This window comes from Dryobates pubescens, chromosome 11 (assembly GCF_014839835.1).
Source record: "Dryobates pubescens isolate bDryPub1 chromosome 11, bDryPub1.pri, whole genome shotgun sequence".
NCBI lineage: Eukaryota > Metazoa > Chordata > Aves > Piciformes > Picidae > Dryobates > Dryobates pubescens.
Window position 1 is genome coordinate 24,468,744 of NC_071622.1, and position 20,685 is coordinate 24,489,428.

At 39.1% G+C, this 20,685-nt stretch overlaps 1 protein-coding gene across 8 annotated transcripts in view; it reads left to right on the plus strand.

The window, feature by feature from the left end:
* The window catches only part of NTNG1 (netrin G1), a 160,956-nt gene that overhangs the window by 124,794 nt on the left and 15,477 nt on the right, over positions 1–20,685 (plus strand). For 4 of the 8 annotated variants that reach the window (XM_054165168.1, XM_054165161.1, XM_054165163.1 and 1 more), the window contains 2 exons: positions 4,078–4,245; positions 9,736–9,873. The exons of 3 other annotated variants lie outside the window; for them this stretch is intronic. In XM_054165168.1, coding sequence (XP_054021143.1) covers positions 4,078–4,245; positions 9,736–9,873 — 306 coding nt within the window. The remainder of the gene's footprint in view (positions 1–4,077; positions 4,246–9,735; positions 9,874–20,685) is intronic. One more of the 8 variants, XM_054165164.1, reaches the window with a different exon arrangement.

The window sequence follows — 20,685 nt, forward strand, 5'->3', positions numbered from 1 at the left end:
AAACTATCAACCTCTTTATGAGCCTCCTTCAATGGATAATTTTATCGTGCTTTCTACAAGAGGATCAACATTGTTACAATAGCATCCCGGCTTGGAAATAGTCTTTAAAGGCTCATGCAGTCAATTCTTCTGTGAGTTGGCAAGGGATTTGACAGTTCCTGACTCTTCTAAAGGCAATTAGCAAATGTGACATGGATATCTCCTCTCCCCTTTTCCTTCTCATTAAACCTACCTATCTAGTTATCATTACCTCTCCTCTGAAGTTTTATTTTCCAAACCATTTACTCTTTATTGTTATTCAGCTTCAGATTGTCTATAGTTTATGTCTTTCCTGACATGTGGTACTTGGAATTGAAAGCAGCGTTTTCTCGCACTGTAAGCTTGTGTCATTTCATTCTTGGTAAACCATTTGCAGCCTGATTTTGACACTTTTCCTCCATCTCTGTCAGTGATTGCATGGCTTGGCCAGTGCATGAAAAGTGGTTGAGCTGCTAGCCAGGGACATGTGCTTAAAATCTTAAGCTGTGCTACTTTCCGGTCTTGGTGTGCTGGTTAAGGTGAACCACATGATAAGCTGGAAAGGCCATACATTTATTTGCCAGCTGCACCATGCTGAATGCAGTTCTACATGCTAACTTTGACTGGTTTAGAGTAGCACCTCATGTCAGCAGCAGTGAAAGAAATTGCATTTCTAAATAAGTTTTTTTATAAACACAGGGATGTAAAAATTACTCACTGATAAGGCCAACAGCAAAATGGGGAGGGAGCCGGGGAGTAGAAAAAAATTTACCTTTTACTTGCTTTGTCTTTATGTTGTTGCTTTTTTTCCTTTGCACTATTATGAATCTTTGATCAGATGTTAGACTGGTTTTTTGAGTTAACTAGGGTTTTTTTTCTACACCATGCAGCATTTACCAGTCTGATGATGAAGACTCCTAGAGCTTTCCTGTATCTCAGTACACATTAGGCTTTCTTTTACACAGCACAGTTGTTGCAAAAGAGCAGTACCCATAGGGATGCAATCAATTATAAGAATTTGGCTCATTGTTTATGTTTAATATTGATGAACCACATCTGAACTTCTGCATGTGTTTAGGAGCATTTGTGTACATCAAACTAAGTCTCTCACATTGTTACATGTTTCTTCAGTCCAAATCATAACTTGAGTTGTTACAGAGTGTACTACTTTATGTGGAGCTTTGTTTCTTGTGAATTTGTAATGGCTAATTATGTATAGCAGTAATGTTATTGAAGGTCATAGCAGAAATTCAGAGTGGAAGTAGTGCAGTCATTCATTCATAGAGTATTTTCAATTTCTTTCTGCTACTTTAAGCACAAAAGGTGCCAATTTACTGGCAATTCTTAATAGGCCACATTTTTGAAACATAAAAATGCAGTATTCTGCTGCCTGCTACAGATTCGAATAGCAGGGGGAATTATTTCCTCCAAATTCATCTGTGGAATGATTATGTTTAGCCATAAGTCTGACAAACGTTATCAGTATGGTACCATCTCGCCAAAATAAACATATCAGTATGGAAGCATCTCACCAAAACAAACATATCAGTATGGTATCATCTTACCAAACCAAATTGTGTAATGGTAGCAGAAGACAAGTTCTTTGTTGGACAATGACTAAGACACTTGCTTCTGAGTCTGAGATTCAGAAGAATCAGATTGCTTAGCACTCTTCAGCCTTTCTTATTTTAAAAATCAAACACCAGAAACCTACAGTCATAACAGTTTTCCCTGTGACTTCTATTTCTTAGTGCTGGTTTCCGCTTCTATATCTGTTACCGCTTCCCCACAGTCTTCACTTGAGCACAATGGCTATACTAAAGGAGAAATGCTGCTGAGTAGCTGGCTATCAGATCTTACTGACCTGCTGCAAAAAGGCAACAATCCTTAACCCTTTTTTCATCCCCACTCAATTATGTTAAGTGGTAACATATTGAGACTAATATACCAACTGTTTTGCTGTACTCCAGCATTCACAGCCATCAAAATTATCAGATTGTTGTGAACCACTAAGCATCAGTTTAGCAGTATAGCGCAGAAGAGAGTAAGAATGCATATCTTTAAACTAAATGTGTATATATAAATTGAATTAATGTTTCCTGGCAGCAGAAAGGCAGCTTTCAAGATTGAAACATATGTTGTGCTAAGTGCTGTACTTTATAAAAAAAGATGCAGTCTATTTACAGTCTACTACATCAGGCAACAGCCAAAGAGATACATATGTATTAGGTGTGCATAACATAGTCACAAGCATGTACTGTTATTTCTTTATAAAGATACAGGCAGGCAGAAGTATTGTATCTGATGCCCTGTGCTGGCAATCAATGGGATCATTAGATGCTTTAGCATCATCCACAGCATACCACAGGAAAAGCAGCAAAGGGCACTTGCCTGCTGTCATGTGTGGAAACATTTTACACCCTCTGCTGCTGCTTTATCTATTAACAGCTTAAGTTAACTTCAAGACCTTGAAGCCCTTCCAGGTCACTGCATCGAGTATTCCATTACTGCAGGAGACATAATGTAATCTCTTTCATCTGTTAATAAACTGCATCTCTAAAGCATCAGTGGTTTTGCTACAAACTGGAAGAGTGTTCAAAAACCTCAGTGCCCTAATGGCTAGATACCATCTCCTAATTTCCAGCTGAAATTTCTCAATGACCAGTTAACACCCATTTGTTCTTGTGCCAGTGCTGGCCATTAGCACAGATACTCAGGATTGCAGGAGGAGATCTCCTCGATGTATTTATAGCCCAGTGGTATCTTCAGTTTCCCAGACTAAACAAGCCAATTATCCTAGTCTCCACTTTTTAAGTAGGCTCTCTACTTTGCTGATCATCCTAATAACCTTTCCTGCATTCATTCCAGGCTCATAATCTCAGAGCTGAGTGATCAGATTTACAAAAGTTTTCTACACACAGCATAGCTGCACCTTCTATAATGGTATAGATTTATTTTTAATTTTTTCTTCTTTCTGCCTAAATCCAAGCATTGCTGGTGATTAAAGACTAAAAGGCACTAGCATCCTATGTTTAATGAAGGAGGTTTAAAAAGCAGCTGTCACGGCAGCTGCATTTCAGGTGGCTGAAGGAAGCTTGCTTCCTATTCAGTACACATTGCAGAATTTTCATCATCTTTTCTGGCCCAATTGTTCTTCATCTCAGAATATAAAAATGGGTTAATGCTTACCTCAGAAGTATAGCAGAAGTAGAGATTAAATAACACTTCTCGTCCTTTTCTTCTCTGCTGTTGTAGGAGATGATGGCCAAAATTGTCAGTCTAGATATTTGTTTGGTCTTGAAATAAAACATTCTGGTTTCCAGGGTGCCTACCAGTAACAGTACCCCAAGTTCAGTAGTATTTTTTAATACTCACTACTTGTTTTGGAATAAAGCTTTTATGTTACTTAGAATTGTGGATTTAAGTATGCTGAAGCTTGACAATTTTGTCCACATCATTGGAGACTAATCTTGTTCTAGACTTGGGGAAGAGAAGAAATGAGCACAAGAGCTGTAACGTGATGTGTTGCATCAAGTCCAGCTTGCAAAAAAGGCTTGAGAAACATACATAAGGACTTTGATAAGACTACAGTGATCCTCCCCTGGCAGGGGGGGTGGACTAGATGATCTTTCAAGGTCCCTCCTGGCCCCTAACATTCTGTGATTCTGTGATATTTTTAATGTGAGGAAGTTTTTCCCGGGTCTTGATGGTTATACTCACCTCAAATGTGCGAAGAGATGTGCATTTCTACCAGTGGAAGCTGAGCCTCCAGTACCCTCTGAAAGGTTTACAACTGCAAATGCTTCAGTTTCATCAGGTCTGCCAACAACAGCCAACCTTCAGTGTCATGCCGTGGTTGTTGGGTCATGCTAACCTGCCTGAAACAAGCTTCACTTCCATTGCAGATAAACATCTGCTGTTGTCCATGTTACATCGATTAACCTCTATATGCCATTCATTCATACTTCTACTCATGGTTCATTTTTTTACTAAGCATGTAATGTGCTATTACTCTGCTGCCGTATACATTTTGTATACATTTCTGTTCTTCCTTGAAAGACTGTGAATGCTTCGGGCACTCCAACCGGTGCAGTTACATCGAGCTGCTCAATACGGTCATTTGCGTGAGCTGTAAGCACAACACTAGAGGTCAGCACTGTGAGTTATGCAGGCTGGGCTACTTCAGAAATGCTTCTGCAGAGCTGGACGATGAAAATGTGTGCATAGGTCAGTCCCGGGATAACTGCGCCTTTTCTTCTCTGCCTTTTCAGCTACTGGCAGCTGCTAGGGACCACTGCTGCTTACTTGCCAGATAGCCAGAATGAGCTTTTTCAATAGATAAGAATATATGTGTAGTCATTTTACCTCATTTCCGTTGCCCCTGTAGCACCAAGGTGTTTTGAATCTGCATGTGATGGTGAACCACCCTGGCTAAGGGTCCTGGGAAGACTTCCCCTGGAAGCCCCTGAGAAACTGATTCTGCTGTCCTTCCACAGGGGGGGAGCCACGCTGGAGTTGCACGCATGAAAACTGAAGGGTTGAGTCATAAATGTCTGCTCCCAGTTTAATTTCCAGAATTATTGGTACAGATTCTTGAAAGCTTGCCGGGAGACCTACAAAGAATGCCAGCTGTATCAATAAGGCATGGAGAATGGTGCTTATTAACTTAATTTTCATAAAACCATGTTGCAGCTAATTCCGCTCCCAGGCACAGCTAATTCTGCTTCCAGGCTCTAAATGCAGGCTCCAAATTACCTCCCCTGTCCTTAGAGGAGAAACTGAAATTATGCCCACGTGGTTAGAAGCAGAATTTATCAAATCAGTTTGACATGATGTCAATTCAGAAAAGGGATTCCTGGGTGAAAACAGTACTTTAGACCCAGCATTTGCTGTAAATAACCCAAAATGCAGAATTAAAGAAAATGTCAGAACCTAAGAAAAGCATTTCAGTAAAAAGTACAAGATATTTATCACACCAGAAGAACACACATTGTCCTCACGGCACCACAGACAGCATATAACGAAAGTTTAGGACACGTTAGATGAAGACTGAATGTTATCAACAAAGGAAGTTTCATACAATGGCCAGTGGTTAACAAGTACAAAAGTCCTGCTCTAGTAACAAACAGAGGTAGGGAATTTCACAGTTCCTCGATAGACACAGAACCTCTTCTCGATTGTCATTGTGGTATTCCTTTCTTTCCATTTTCTAGGAAGCAAAAAGAAAAAGTAGTTACAAGATAATTTTATGCCAGAATAGACTATAGATGAATATAGTATGGTTTAACCTCCCTTATAATCCTTTGCTGAGATTCAAGCCAGAAACTATATAGGTTGCTATTATTTGCTTCTGTCTGCAAGACAGATATACATTTTATTTGATGATAAGCACCCAGCTCCATCCACACACTGCATTTCACGTGACCTTTAACTTTGCTTGGCAACACATTCAGAAAATGCATGATCTCCTTTGACATTAATTAGTCTAAGCTAATAAGAACTTCAGTAGGCAAGTCATGATTTTGTATGACTGTGCTGAGAAGATTAACCCAATCAAATGTTCTTGGGGGGAACAAAAAAAAACACACCACTATCCATCATATTGGTTTGAGAGAGATGACGGATGTCATCGGTGTGACATCAGGGCTGTATAATTTCAGCTGGCTAAATGTGCCTAATGAATATGACACTAAATTATTCAGTATTTCTCATCAGCTCATTCAGAGAGTCATTGTCCCATGTACACTGAAAGGCTGAGACAGCAGCTGTAGTCAGGTAAGCCAAATAAATAAATCAGAAGTGCAAATAAGTAAATTTAAAGTTAATTTGCAAATGATGTTTTTAGAATGTCATAGTAAAACAACTGTGTGTTGCCCAACTTCTGCAGAAATAACATTTTTAAAAAAGCCTTTCATTTGTCAAGACTCTCTTAAAAGAAAAAGAAAACCAAAAGGCAATGAGATGCACTTGCTGACTTTCCTACCCTCACACAAGCAGAATTCTCTTTGGCTCCCATGAGAACTGTACCATGTGACATGACTGTAGGACCAACCCCCAGGCTGCTAAGGTCATTTGTTTTAAATAAATACTATTCTTGTTGGACTAGGATAGCTTTCAAGATCATAGTGATCGTACTGCATACAAAACATAGGTATCCTAGTTGGTTGGCCAACTTACAAAGACTTTCATATTACTTCTTGTTTAAAGTCAGTGAAATCAGGCAGGTACCTAAGGGCTTTTAAGAAAACAGAGAAGTTTGTGTTTAAAGTGCTTTCCTGAACTGGGGCTCCATTAAATCCCATTAAATCTCTGATTTAATCAGATAATTTTCACCTGTGAGAGAGCTGATGGATTCACCATCCTTCTAGATCAAGCACAAAGAATCTTGCTCTATTGGAAATGCTCATTTATATTTTCTCTGAGTTTAAAGTTTTAAGTATGAGTGAAATGTTGGCATGAACATATTAATAAGTAGATTGCCAGTGACATGTGCAAGTCTTATTCCCATATGAAAGTAATTTTTTCCAGGCTAATTCGTTCCTCTTCAGCCATAGATGTAGAGAAGTAAAATTGTCTGGATGAGCTAGTTTAATAGCAACTAACAGGGCTTTAGCTCTGATTTATGAAAACTACTCACATAGTTTTCATAAATATATATGGTAAGTATATGGATAACAAATCTGTGAATCTTAGCCAATGCTAACTAAATGGAGAAAATGTGAAATACTTCATTTTCAAAACTGACAAGTTACAAAGAATTTAAATCCTGAGAAGGTTTTCACAGCAGTGAACCAAACACAAGGCATTCTACAGTGGGCTTAAATCTCATTTCATTATGCCTTTGATTTCTTTAGAAGAAAAAAAAATTCTTTCCTAAAAAGAAATATCAAAAAAATGTGGATTTGTTAGTGAACTGCAAAATTACCTCATATGGGCAACTACAGCTGCTAAAAAAATCAAGGTATTTTAAGTTTTAAAATAATTCACTTGACATGGTTACAGTGGAAAAGAATTTAACAAATTGAATAGCTTTTTCTTTCTGTGAGTTCTTGATCAAGTCCCAGTCACTCTCTTTCAATGAATACACACCCTGGCAAGTGTGGATAGCATGGAAAACACCAAGTAGACCCAGAGTAATAAAACATTGCCTTACAACATAAATCTGGAATGGTAATTGTCATCACAGCTGTAACAAAGCCAACCTTGCAGTCACTTAGGCTTTAGCTTCAGTTAACAGGTGTGAGGCCTTTAGAAACTCTAATGATGTATGGTTAAGGGAGCCCTCAGAGTTGTCCTTTAGTCACTGTCAACCCAGACTGATAAGCTGTAAGCCCACAATCTTCTGCCCATTTTCCCAACCTTCCTTTTCCACTTATTTTCATTGTGTTTTGTTGGCAGCATCACATTCACTGAACAGATGACTACTACTGTCATCTTCCCATCCTTCAAACAGTCAGCAGATGGAGATCAGGATAAAAATTCCTTCCCAATTCAGATCTGCATGGTTTTTTTTCCTAGTGTATGGTCTCCTTATTAGGATGAAATGGGAATGTTCATGTTATTTAATGCCCTGTTGTTTTTAAGAGCATAGGAGATATCACTGTCTCCCTGTGGCACACTGGAATTTTGATATTTTTTCATATCATAAGTATTTGTCAGGTCTTGGTAGATGTTCCACAGGCTGTGATTGTGCCTTGGACAATGAGCTCGAATGTTCAGATTACTCTCTAGGTTGTATATCTCTGATACCAATTGTGTATTGAGAAAGATGGAGGCTAGCTTCAGTTACTAAAGGTTGACTAGGGCTGTTTGGTCTTCTGATATGATCTGCTACTTTTTTTAAAGGGCCTGGATTAAATTTTCATTTCCACTATCTACTTGCCCTTAAGCAGCACAGAATGGGCCCAGTACTCCGTATGTACTTATATGACAGAGGCCATCCGGAAAGCTCTCACTGATTCAGGATCAGGTTCTTGCTCTCTAGAAAACAAAACATTCTGTATCTATAACATGCAGTATCATAGGCCATACATTTCTTTCACAAACACTTGAATCAATGTAATTCCATTTTGTCCAACTAAGTTATTTTTACTGCACCAGAATCAGGTCCTCTATTTTTAATGTAATCCCCAGCTTTTTGTCTTTCAAGGTTTTCTATAAACACACTTCAAGCAAATTTTCCTTCCTGCAATCTGTATCACAGTTATATGCCTGTTTACATAAATATTTCATACATCTGATTAAGCTCAGAGTTGCCAGCTTTTCAAATGGCACTCATTGTGCTGTAATTCTGCTCAGGCTTGCACAGTGTTTTTGGTGTGTCAGTTTTCAACTTCATTAATGAATGTTATTAGATAATTGACTCTGTTATTATTGTGGAACTCTGTTTGCCAAAGGTAACTATTCTCCTCCAGTATGCCAAATGTTCAAAGTGCCATCTGTAATTTATAGTTAATAACACTGAGACAACAGATGACGAATGTCTTCCTGGTGATTTTTTTCCCCTGTTATTTTTTTCCATTGGATTTTATTTCTTTTTAATTCCCAGTTCAACTCCACTTTGTCATTTACAGTATTGCTGAGGTTTAACCTAATGCTAGGCAACAATTGCCAAAGGTAGTCATCAAAGTAGCACTGATTCACAGACATATAAAGCCAGAGTCTCAGCAGGTTGCCCAGATTCAGAAACTCATTTTATATCTTTTGCCTTCGATAACAGAAGAGATCAGAGGCTGCCAAAATGTGGTTTTGATGTCAGTTGACAGTGGAGTTACTCTGGGTCTACATGGGTCTACATACAAATAAGATGCAGCCCTTCATTAAAAATAAATAAATAACAACAAAAAGAAGTGCCAAAAAGGAGCGCCGCTAGTTACTGCCTTGTCTTCTTTGTTCAGCTAGCTGAAAGTTGAACATGGATACTGTAATCATGTTCAAGAAAAAGGCTGTGAATGAACAATACAGCGAGTGTTGTGGGAGGAAATGGGTTACCCTAGTCATTCTTTAATTAGGTGAACACATGTGGAAAATATACAGCAGGGAATGAGCCTCACTGAATTTGCCATTTGCCCACTGGAAGGTGAGAGAAATGAAAATGGCAGTATAAAGCCAGTTCTGATAAGTTTTGCATTACAGTATTGCTCATCTCAAGCTTTTCATTGTGGAATATGTAAAAGGTTTATTACTGTCACTGATAAATACAGTCTCATCAATTTTGTGGCAGATAGCCACAGAAATTATTGTACTGCTCAAAACTATAAAGGAAGACTATCTTGGAAATAAGTAAAGTGCATTTATATAGCCCTGTAAAGGCATTCAGCACCTCTGAAAATACTGAGTAATGTAGATAAGCCTATTTTAATAATGGCACAGTGATATATCCATATTATACAAAGTTCTTCTAATGTTCATTAAATTGTCAAAAATATTCTTACCAAAAGAGAATCTGTTACAGTCACTTAGCCTCAATGGCCATGATGTCTTCTGCCTTTATTTCTTTTCTGTTTACTTGTCCTTTTCACATCATAAAATGCCTCTTCCTGAAATGACATATGCAAACAAATAAATGCACCTGTAGCAGTCACTACTCTAGATACCCTTAATAGACAGTCTTCCTTTACCCTTAGCACTAGAAAATGCAGCCTTTATTGGTATTGAATGAATTATCTCCATGTGTAGACCTGAATCCAGTGTGTATGTGTTGTCTTGTTTCTGCAGACTGTTATTGTAACCCTTTTGGTTCAGTCCATGATCGCTGTAATGACAGAGGATTTTGTGAGTGTAAGGAGGGAACATCAGGGCCTAAATGTGATAAATGTCTGCCGGGATATATCTGGCACAGCTTGGGCTGTCAACGTAAGTAACTCTGAGAGTTGCCCCTCTCCTGCAACTTTGCTGCCTCTGCGTCCGTATGCTACTACATGCAGCTACTTACGAGCAGAAAATGAGCAAACTGCTCTCTGAGCTGAGAGAAAGCCATGCTGCCTGAACCTTTCTGGGGACTCCAGTCTGAGTTTGTGCCATCCATTTATTTCAACAGGCTTTCAGTATCCTCTCTTTCTCTTGCTAAGGCCTGGAGGAGCTCCCGCTGAAATCTGTAAATATGCTGTGTACGGAATTCTGTGTACCAAAACATCAGCATATTAACTCCGAATGTTCAATTCCAACTAAAAGAGCAAAAGGTGGTTTCTCTGCATGCTCGCTTCTTTTCTGTACTGAATTCCAACTAATTGAGTAACTTAACTTTGCTTTCGTGTTTTAAAACTAATTCCCTGGACAATAAAACTGCAAAACTGGCTTATTACCTGTTATCATTAGTGAAAACTAGACAAATGCTAGAGGTAAAAAAAAAATACTCAACATCCTTAAAAATAAAGGCTGACATTTGGTGAAAATATTGCTAGAGCAGATGTTGTGGCAGTGCTTAGTTTGATATTTAGCTTCTCTTCTGGTTATGTGAACAAGTAAGTAGAAATACCACGTCAGTGTATGCAGGATTAGACTTCTGTTGCAATTCTTTTTTTATAGTAAATTCTTAAGATTTCTTCTTTATAACTGTTTTGATCATCTTATTCCAGAAATTCTGGAGAGTCTTCTCATGATTTTGTTTTGCCTTTTCTCCCGGCCTCTTGGCATTCTTACACACACATATTAAAGACACATTTGTATGAGAGCTTGGTTTTGATTTTTAAGACTGAGAAACACAAGAGAGGACATAATTACTGACACCAATTGGGCAAATAGTACCAAATCAGCCATATAGTCACACAAATGCTCCAAAACAAATGCAACTCATATATCATAAATCTAAAATAAATTACAACATGAATTTAAAAATATATTAATAAAGCCAGAGATTACCTCTGCCTCTCCAAGTGATGAGCATCCCTGAATTGGAACACCGGGGCTTGTGATAACTCAGCAAAAATATCTGGGGGGGGGAAATTAAGAAATAATTTCAGGAAGTATTTCGATAATTAACAAAGTAGCATTAATGATAGAATGAAGAGAAAGGAAGTTTGCACAGGCAATGCAGTTAAACATTACCTAAGAAAACAGGATGCCTGCCAGAAAGCTCCTGCTGATGTTTGGCAGCTTATTTAAACCATACTTTTTACATGTAGTTATTAACTTGAATTTTGCACTTCAATTCTGGTTCACAAAATTACACAGTTGCAGCAGAAAACAGGCAAAGTAGTGTTTCACATCTCAGCATTCTCTGTGATGAATATTTTGAGAAATCAGATCTCCAAAAGAAAGTAATGAGAAACCATTGGATCTACCACTGCCTTGCACCTCCTTATGCAGAAGGTTGTCACCACCCCTGTACCTTATTCTGGACACTGCCAAAACACAGTATTTTATTAGAATTTGTAAAGCATTAACATACTGTAGTGACAGGAGCCACAAGGGGGTGGGAAGTACATCAATGAGATTCTCTACAGTAGAACTTGAGTAAAGTAAACACCATGCCTACTAGTCTGGAGGTCAGAATGTGTTGCCACCCAATGAGATCTGGACAGGCTGGAGAGCTGGGTGAAGACAAACCTCATGAAGTTTAATATGGACAAGTGCAGCGTCCTGCATCTGGGGAGGAGTAACAATAGGCACCAGAAAGGTTAGGGGCTGCCCTGCTGGAAAGCAGCTTTAAGGAGAAAGACCTTGGAGTCCTAGTGGACAGAAAGTTCTGCATAGGACAGCAATGTGCCCTTGTGGCCAAGAAAGCCAGTGGCATCCTGGGGTGTGTCAAGAAAAGTGTGTCCAGCAGGTCTAGGGAGATTCTTCCTCTCCTCTGCTCTGCCCTGGTGAGACCACACCTGGAATACTGTGTCCAGTTTTGGGCTCCCCAGTTCGAGACAGAGACCTGCTGGAGAAAATACAACAGAGAGCCACAAGGATGATAGGGGACTTGAGCAGCTCCTCTATGAAGAGAGACTGAGAGTCCTGGGGCTGTTAAGACTTGAGAAGACCGAGAAGGGATCTCATCAGTGTCTATAAATATCTGAGGGGTGGGTATCAAGGGAATGGGGCCAATCTCTTTTTGGTGGTGCACAATAGTAAGACAACGAAAAACAGATACAAACTTGAATATTGAAGGTTTCCCCTCAACAGGAGGAGAAACTTCTTCACAGTGAGGGTGATGGAGCACTGGAACAGGCTGCCCAGGGAAGTTGTGGAGTCTCCTTCTCTGGAGACTTTCAAAACCCACCTGGATGCGTTCCTGTGTGGACTAGCCTAGGTGATTTTGCTTTGGCAGGGGGGGGATTGAACTTGATGATCTCTGGAGGTCCCTTCCAACCTCTAATGTTCTATGATTCTATGCACCAACTTGTCAAGCCAACTACTTATTAATGGCAATATTTCCTCTATTTTCAGCTTTGGGCATCATAATCTCAATCACGGTCTTTTAATTAGGATTTTTTTGAGCCCAGCATATAATTAGCCTGATTTTAGCTGAATCAGAGTATCTGTGAAAACTTTAGACAGTTTCTGGAAATGCAAACTAGTGCCATTATATTTGCTGACAAAACTAATTAAGCTTCCCTCACTGTTTTGTAATTTTTCTGGGCAAATTGCAGTCTGATTGTTGAACTGTGAAATGTTCTCCAAGTTTGACCAAATTATCTGATCAAATTCAGGCAAAAAAACACCTAGCTGCGGTTGTTGGATTTAGGGTTCAGACATTAAATTGTCTGTGTTTCACTAGGCACACACTGATTAAAATCTCATTTCAAGTCTTTTCATGGAGGAACAGAATTCCGATTCATTTGATTTTGTAGTGTGGCAATTTTAGCTGTGCTTGTTATTTTCCCATTGAAATCTAAACAAATGAGTGGGCAAGCAAACAGACCTCAGTAAAGAGGAAAAATAAGAACTCATTCTGCTGCCTTTAGCAGAGCTGAGAAAGATTGTCTGTACATGTAGCATGTGGCTTTGATTTGCTTCCCTGAGCTTGTGCTATCAAAAAGGTACATATGTCAAGGTAGATACACACACACATACAACAGAGCAGGATGTGTTTCTTTTCTTTTTGTTATACATGGCCTTTTAGCTTTATTAAGAAAATCCATTGTTACGGAGCTAAAAATCATTGACCTAGGGCAACCAGAGGCTTGACATGTGAATAAATAAGTTAAATCTATACCGTAGCTAGTTTAATTACTTGTATGGTTGTATTAGTAAATGGAGTGGCTTAGTTCTATGTATTAGTAATCCCATTTGGGGGGAAAAAAAAACAAACAACAAACCAACTCTAAAGTCCTGTTGTGTTTTCTAAGGCTCGCGATGTATCATTTGATAAATTACTGTTCAGAGTCTACCTTGTACCACACATAGACAAAAGACAAAGCTATTATTCTCAGAGGTATTCATTTAGGTACCTCACTCTTACTGATTTAATCTAATACCTCTGAGGATCTAGGCAGAGCAATCATCACTTGGCAGCTCTGTGCATACAGAGGTCAGGTGCAATTTGAGACTTTGCCTCCCAGATAGAAAGCACCATGATAACAGCTCTTATCTTACTGAATTCAGGGTTTATGCTGCACGGACATAGTGGTCAGCAGGGTCTGCTTGGTACAGGAAGGTTCCCTGCCCTCAGAAAAAGAAGCACAATAGATATGACTGTGCCTTGTGTTACTTCTAATCCCTCCCTCCGAACCATTCATGCCACAGATGTAGTGCATCCAGCGAAGCTGCTGAGGCTTAGCTCTCTGCCTCCCTCCCAGATACCCAGCAATGGTTTTCTCACCAGCATGCACACATAGATCAAAGCAAAAGAAACTATTTCAGAACAGGACAGCCTGGTCCTGAAACCCTTTTAGAATTCCAGAATCAGGAGAAAAATACATAGCTACATTTCTTTTTTCTATTTTATAGAAATTAGACTACTTCATTTAAAAGATAACACAAATACTGAAGAAAAAGCTCCAAGCATGGCAAGAAATTTAACCATCAACTACAGCTGGTTTGGGCCAGTCTTAAACTGAACATGGTGCTGTGTGGCAAGAGGAACCTATAACAAAAGGTAGAAACATTTACACACAGAACTGCTCCTGCTAAAGTTATTTTTTATTTTTTAATGGACAGTGGCAAAATATGAAGCAGGAGTGTCCATCTGATTTTCTAAGTGTACTGCTCATAGCCTTTTCTGTTTCTTGGCATTTCAGGTGACTACATTTTGTTACATACATACAGGAGCATTTAAATTAACACCTTTTAATTTCACGCACATGAGAACTGATTCCAAAGCCAGCTGCATATTTATCCAGTCAGGCAAAGAAAAAAAGTTACTCTTGGGCAAATCTCATTTTACCAGCACAGTTCAGATTTTCTTTAGGTGTGATTACCCCACAGGGGAAAAAGTGATTCATATTATTCACTATCTCCCTTCATATAGTCAATGAGAAAATAAAAAATATTGAACCTGCAAAGGCCTAGACTGAGTACAAGAGTTACCAAGAGTAGCCTGTAACCAAGTTAAATTCTGTGTTATTTACAGCCAGTTGTCCTTTAAAATCAGCTTGGCTCAACAGTGTAAACCTCAACTAGAGAATGAATCTTCAGACAGAAGTTCTACATCAAGCTCTGAATAGTTTATGTTGCCTTCTTTCATTCATTTTAAATGTTTTTTATTGAAGTAGGTAAAGGATTACACTCTTCATGCTCAAACTGCGCTCAGAGCTTGTATCTGTCTCTCAGACTGAACTTCTATTACTCTACAGACTGATAGATAATTCATATTCTGTCACAGTGTGCATTCAGCTTATTATAGGACTATTCAAGCTTTTTGGCATGCATTTCTTCATGTGTTAGAATCCAAAGCATTTGATCAAAATCATCATGCAGATTGAATTGTCAAAGAAAATAAAACTTGAAATTGTAAGCCTCATATCAGCATTTGCTTTGGAAAGTTAGCATTTACAGAGCAGATATTTTACTATCCATTTCTTAACCAAAAAGAAATACTACTAATAAAAAATATACTAGAACTTACCAGGAAAAATACATTATGGACTTCTTTCTGGACAGATGAAACACACAAATGTAATTGTCTGCTTCCCTGAAGGTTAGTGATACTTTATACATGTATATAAAGATGTATTACGTGAGTCCTTCGGTACCTGTGCAGTGAGCTTGTGGATGGGAAATTCAACTCTGTAAAAGAGAAACAGAAATTGAGAGGTGTGACACCCTGTGTTCCAGTTCAGCCTTGCCATTGCCTGTGTGGGCAGCCACAGGCAGTGCATCTATATCTTTTTGTATCTTTTACATCTCTTCACAAGTACCTTAAATGCTTTCAGCTGATCAGGATACAGGGGGATTTCCCCTCTGAATGGCTACTGTGTGTATTTTCAGTTCTGGTGTGTTTTGGTGCCAGGATTATTATGCAGTCTGAAAAAAATGTGTGTTTAGGGGTCTGGATGCAAGAGGAACAGGCTCCACTTCAAATGGCTCCAAATTTAAATCCAGTTTCTCTCCTTAAATTAATCCAGGATCCTGTTGCTGCAACTCAAGGCAAAACATGGCTTGGAGATGTACAACAAGTAAGGCAAGATTGCAAATGAAATGACAGCATTATTTGGCCTGATTCCCAGCTGGTTCCACTCACCTGAGGGGAAGCATGCTGACCACTTGTACTGCCACACATGAATGCTGGGGATTTAAACCTGAGAAAAGACATGAACATGCATATTGACGCATGCATTCCAAAATACATGAATAACAAAGGACAGAATAACCAGACTTAGACAAGGATGAAAATGGATCCTTAGAAAATGGATCACCAAAGTGTGAATATCATGGAATGGTACTGGGTTTTAATGAGATACTGGATTTGAAGGAGAAAAAGAAAGCTGATAGCTGGGGAGAGGATATTTTAACCAGGATAATCTTGTCAGAACACGAACACTGCATTTAAGCAAAACAATTAAGTGAGTCACCTTTACAGAATGCAGAGAGAAAATGAAAACAGGAGGTGCTTTCCCTGTATACAGATCTCTGTATGCAGTTACTGTAGCATGCCTAAATTGGGGGTCAAGTCTCAGTCTGCTTTTAAATTGCCTACAAAGTGTGTGGAATATTGCAGAAATGGAAGGAGCTGAAGAAGGAAGAGACTAGAGGGACATCGCTGAGAGCTCAAGGACATTGTCTCAGTATCTCTGTGCTGGAAGGAAGGCTTCTGTGAACAGGATGGGACTGTGAGTTAGTTAACTCCTGTGTGTGGGAAAGCCAAAGAAAGTAACAGGCTGTAAATCAACCAGAGGATCACAGGATGTTAGGGGTTGGAAGGGACCCCAGGATAAAGCATAGAAGAGTTATCATAGTTAACATCTTACTAAGAGCCACTAGGCTCTTCACAGATTGCAGCTCCTCACTTCAGGAGATTTACTCTGATAACTGGGTGATCAAATGTATTTTCTCTTACATGAAAATAAATGGTTCTGTAGCAACATTTATATACCTGGCTTTTAATAGAACTATCTTTCCCCAACAAGGTGAAGGATTGGACTGGAGCAAAGAGGTTGTTCTCCTCTTGATCTTCCCCAAGCTTCAAAGCTGCTATTCCATGGCTGCTCTAATTGCAAGTGCTGCAATCCCTCTTCTCCCAGTTCCCAGCTATTTAGTTCCACACTTCTAGCAATCACTCAGGGACTTGCTTGACATTTCATTGAACCGTTTTAAACCTAACTCAGCAACGCTAACAAAACAAACAAAATAGCTTTTTGTGCTGTGATCTGAATCAGCAATGGGTTGAGCAAGCAGGAGTACCCTGGGAGAGTATGACCCACTCAGCTGGGGAGCGATGTAACCCTAGCAGGCAGCCTTTAGACTGGAGTAGGCTGCTGTGCAACTGTGGCACGTCTGTTAGACCGCTCAGGTTGCAGTGTAGCAAATTGCTGGGGTTTTACCAGACCCAGGCCACATAATTTCAGGTAGGAGAGCAGGTGGATAATTAGGAGACAATAAAAACCTTTTCCTTTAAAAACTAAAATATTCTATACCCTCCCCAAAACAATTAAACTCACTAACCTACCAAAAACCAAACAACTCTCTTAAGTTTCTCTTGTACTGAAGCAGAATCATAACTTTTTTTCCTTAGAGATGGCACAACCAGGATTCTGCACAGAACCAAAACGAGCAGTGGTGGCAGACCTGAGCAGAGTGCATTTCAAAACAGCCCAGTTTCAAAAGAAGGAATACAAATTCTAGGGTCTTCAGTATTTTTGGTGCTGTACCATGGGAGAGTTCTGGACAACTAAATACTGGGAAATGCATGAAAAGTTAAACAAGCAACATTATTTGCTTTCTTTACTCAGATGATTTTTTAAATGGTTAATATTTGATAGCACAATGATAAATATTTTAATATAGTATATTGCAGTCAGTTAGGAATAGATCAAAAAGATACAAAGTAAGCTCCACTAGATAAATTTTTATTAGCTACATGAAATAGAACATAAAGCTTGATAGCAATTACCATTTAATCTATTCACGTTTGGAAACATATTGAAGAGGAAACTTATAAGTTGGTTGTTATGAATTATTAAATGTTCATTTGAACAGTGATGAGCAGAACTGCTTTTGCTCTGAAAAATCTGTCACACTTCCCTTTTAAGCCTGCTCACTGGCTATAACTTTCATGTCATTTGTCTGCTCACTGCCTTTTTATGAGGGCAGAAATAAAGAGATCAGTAGCACCACAGACACGCCCAGATGGGATGGTTTTATGAAGGGGGCTTAAGAGGATCATTTAGGAGGAAGAAATCTCCATCCTACTTAACTGCAAATAAAAACTGACTGACCTGAGGCCATGAAAGATTGTTGACACTTCCTATCTTGGCGTTGTTGCAGTTGATGGCATTGCTGACAGCAGCATCTGCTGATTATTAAGACTTCAATTGTAACTGTAACTTCCTTTACACATCTGCAAATACAACTCTCAAGAGGTCTTTCTGTTCACAGTGATGGCAATATGAAGCCCCAAATTTAGTTTAGAAGATGTTAGCTTTTAACTTGCAAGGTGCTATCTGCCTCCCATAACAGAAGCTAAGCTTCCCCAGTGTTACTGAATTTAAAAAATACCTTTTAATACTTTGCATTAATAAATGAGTGCTGTGGCAGTAGGTATGCTGAGATTCAAACTACCTTTAAAAGGACTTACTTCTACCTTTAAGGGATTTCAGAGTTATTCTGGGTGCGGAGGCATACCTGATGTTAATGTGTGTCTCCATCCTGCCCATGAACATGATGAAATCTGAATCAGCATATATAACTTCAGGTTTATATTTCTACAGAGATAAGTATTCTAGTGTCTAGCAGCTAATGAACTCATGTTTTTTTAATGACAAAATACTAATATTTGAGGTATTTCCCAAAAGATGTTACAGGTCTTTAATCATTGACAGTATTTGTTATGAGTAATCTCTAGAGAGAATAAAAATATCCAAACTCAGACAGAAGGTTTTATGGAACTTTAGTTGAACCACCTATCAACAGGTTGAGTACTTCAACAATGAATTTCTGAAAATAATCAAGACCTTTCAAGAGCTGAGCTCTTAACCAAAACACTTAACAGAAGTACCTTTTTACATTTCTCAATTCCCACTTCACCCTACTCTATTGTGACCATCTTCCTTGGCTTGTTTTTAGAGCTAGTCTTCAAAACCTTTCACTCCTGTGAGTCGTGTGTTTCTCTTCATGCTTACATGCTTATAGACAGTAGACCTTGCAGTAGAAAATTCAAAAGGCTATACCGAACCAGACCAGGGATTGATTTACCCCAGTGTCCTCTATTTGACAGTGGTGGGCTTGAGTGGTATTTCATTCAGCATAGACATTTGAATCCTAGGAGGCTGCAGCTCATGGATTTTCTGAGCCAAAGAGTTCATCAGTAGCTTCCTATTTAGTTGGTCTCAATGAACCTTTCCTCCACTAATTTGCCTAATCACTTGAGAGATTCCTGCTTTTGTTATCCAAACATCCTGGGCACAAGTTCATGATTATGCAAATTACAACAACAACAACAATAATGATGATGATGATAATTTTTTTGTTTTAACTGGCTGGCTTACAATTTCCTTTGGCACTTCCTAATTCTTGAGAGGAAGTGGTAATAAGAATAAATGAATGGTCATTTCCAGTTTACCTTTCTCATAACATGAGTGATTTGATATGTTCCTACTTTATTTTCCTTCAATTTATCTTTCCTTTCTTATGATGAAGAAAACTAATCTATTCTCTCCTTTTAGAAGAGCTGCTTATATCTATGATTGCTCTCGATTCTACCTTTTTTGGTAGTGCTATGTACCTTTTAAATATGCAGGACTTCATGTGGCCTTCAAGAGTTGGCTGCATTGTGAAGTTACATGGTGACATCATGGTGTTTCCCCTTTCATTCTCTTCTTTCCTGTCCTGGGGAAAGGGAAAGGGGAAAAAAGAAAAAAAGGGAGGAAAAAAAAAAGGAACATATTAGCCTTTTCGACTGACAAAGAGCATTAAGTCAATATTTGCAATAAAATACCCTGAACTACTCTTAAGGTCCCTTCGGTAAATGGTAAAAGCTCACTACTCTTGAACACTGAATTTCAACTGCCGTTATATTATGCTGTCACCCAGCACCTTAGAAATTCTCCTGAAGGTCTTTACAGCCATGATACTGTGATAATATGAGCAAACTTTATTACTCTTCACTCATTTTTGTAGCACAACACTGCATGTGTAGTCCTGACATAGTGCTTAAAGGACTGAGTGGTAGTCTTTGACATTTATTCTTACCCTGTTTTCCCTTTTACTCAATCCATGATTGTGCCACAGTATCACAGTACATTAGAGGTTGGAAGGGACCTCCAGAGATCATCAAGTCCAACACCCCTCTGCCAAAGCAGAATCACCTAGGGTAGCCCACACAGGAAAGCATCCAGGTGGGTTTTGAATGTGTCCAGAGAAGGAGACACTACTACCTTTCTGGGCAGCCTGTTCCAGTGCTCTGTCACCCTCAATGTGAAGAAGTTTCTCCTCCTGTTGAGGGGAAACCTTCAATGTTCAAGTTGTTTGTTGTCTTACTATTGTGCACCACCAAAAAGAGATTGGCCCCATTCCCTTGATACCCACCCCTCAGATATTTACAGACACTGATGAGATCCCTTCTCGGTCTTCTCAAGTCTTAACAGCCCCAGGACTCTCAGTCTCTCTTCACAGGGGAGCTGCTCAAGTCCCCTATCATCCTCATGGCTCTCTGTTGTATTTTCTTCAGCAGACCTTTGTCTCTCTTGAACTGGGGAGCCCAAATCTGGACACAGTATTCCAGGTGTGGTCTCACCAGGGCAGAGTAGAGGAGGAGAAGAATCTCCCTAGACCTGCTGGACACACTTTTCTTGATGCACTTCAGGATACACTTGCCCACAGCAACACAGGCCTGGTAACCTTTGGAAGCTCTTCCATAGTTACTACTTTGTAGATTTTTGTTTTCCTGTCTACCTCACATATCATTTGTTTGCCCTAGTGACTTCCTGTAAAGCTTCTGTTTCTGGTGTGCTTAGAAAAAAAGTAATTACTAATTTTTAATGACTTTATCCCATTGCTCATTCATTTCTGGCCCTCCTCAGTGCTTTACCATGTTCTTACAGAAAGATTCTGGGAGTCTGTACTCATTTCTCTTTTCCTTCA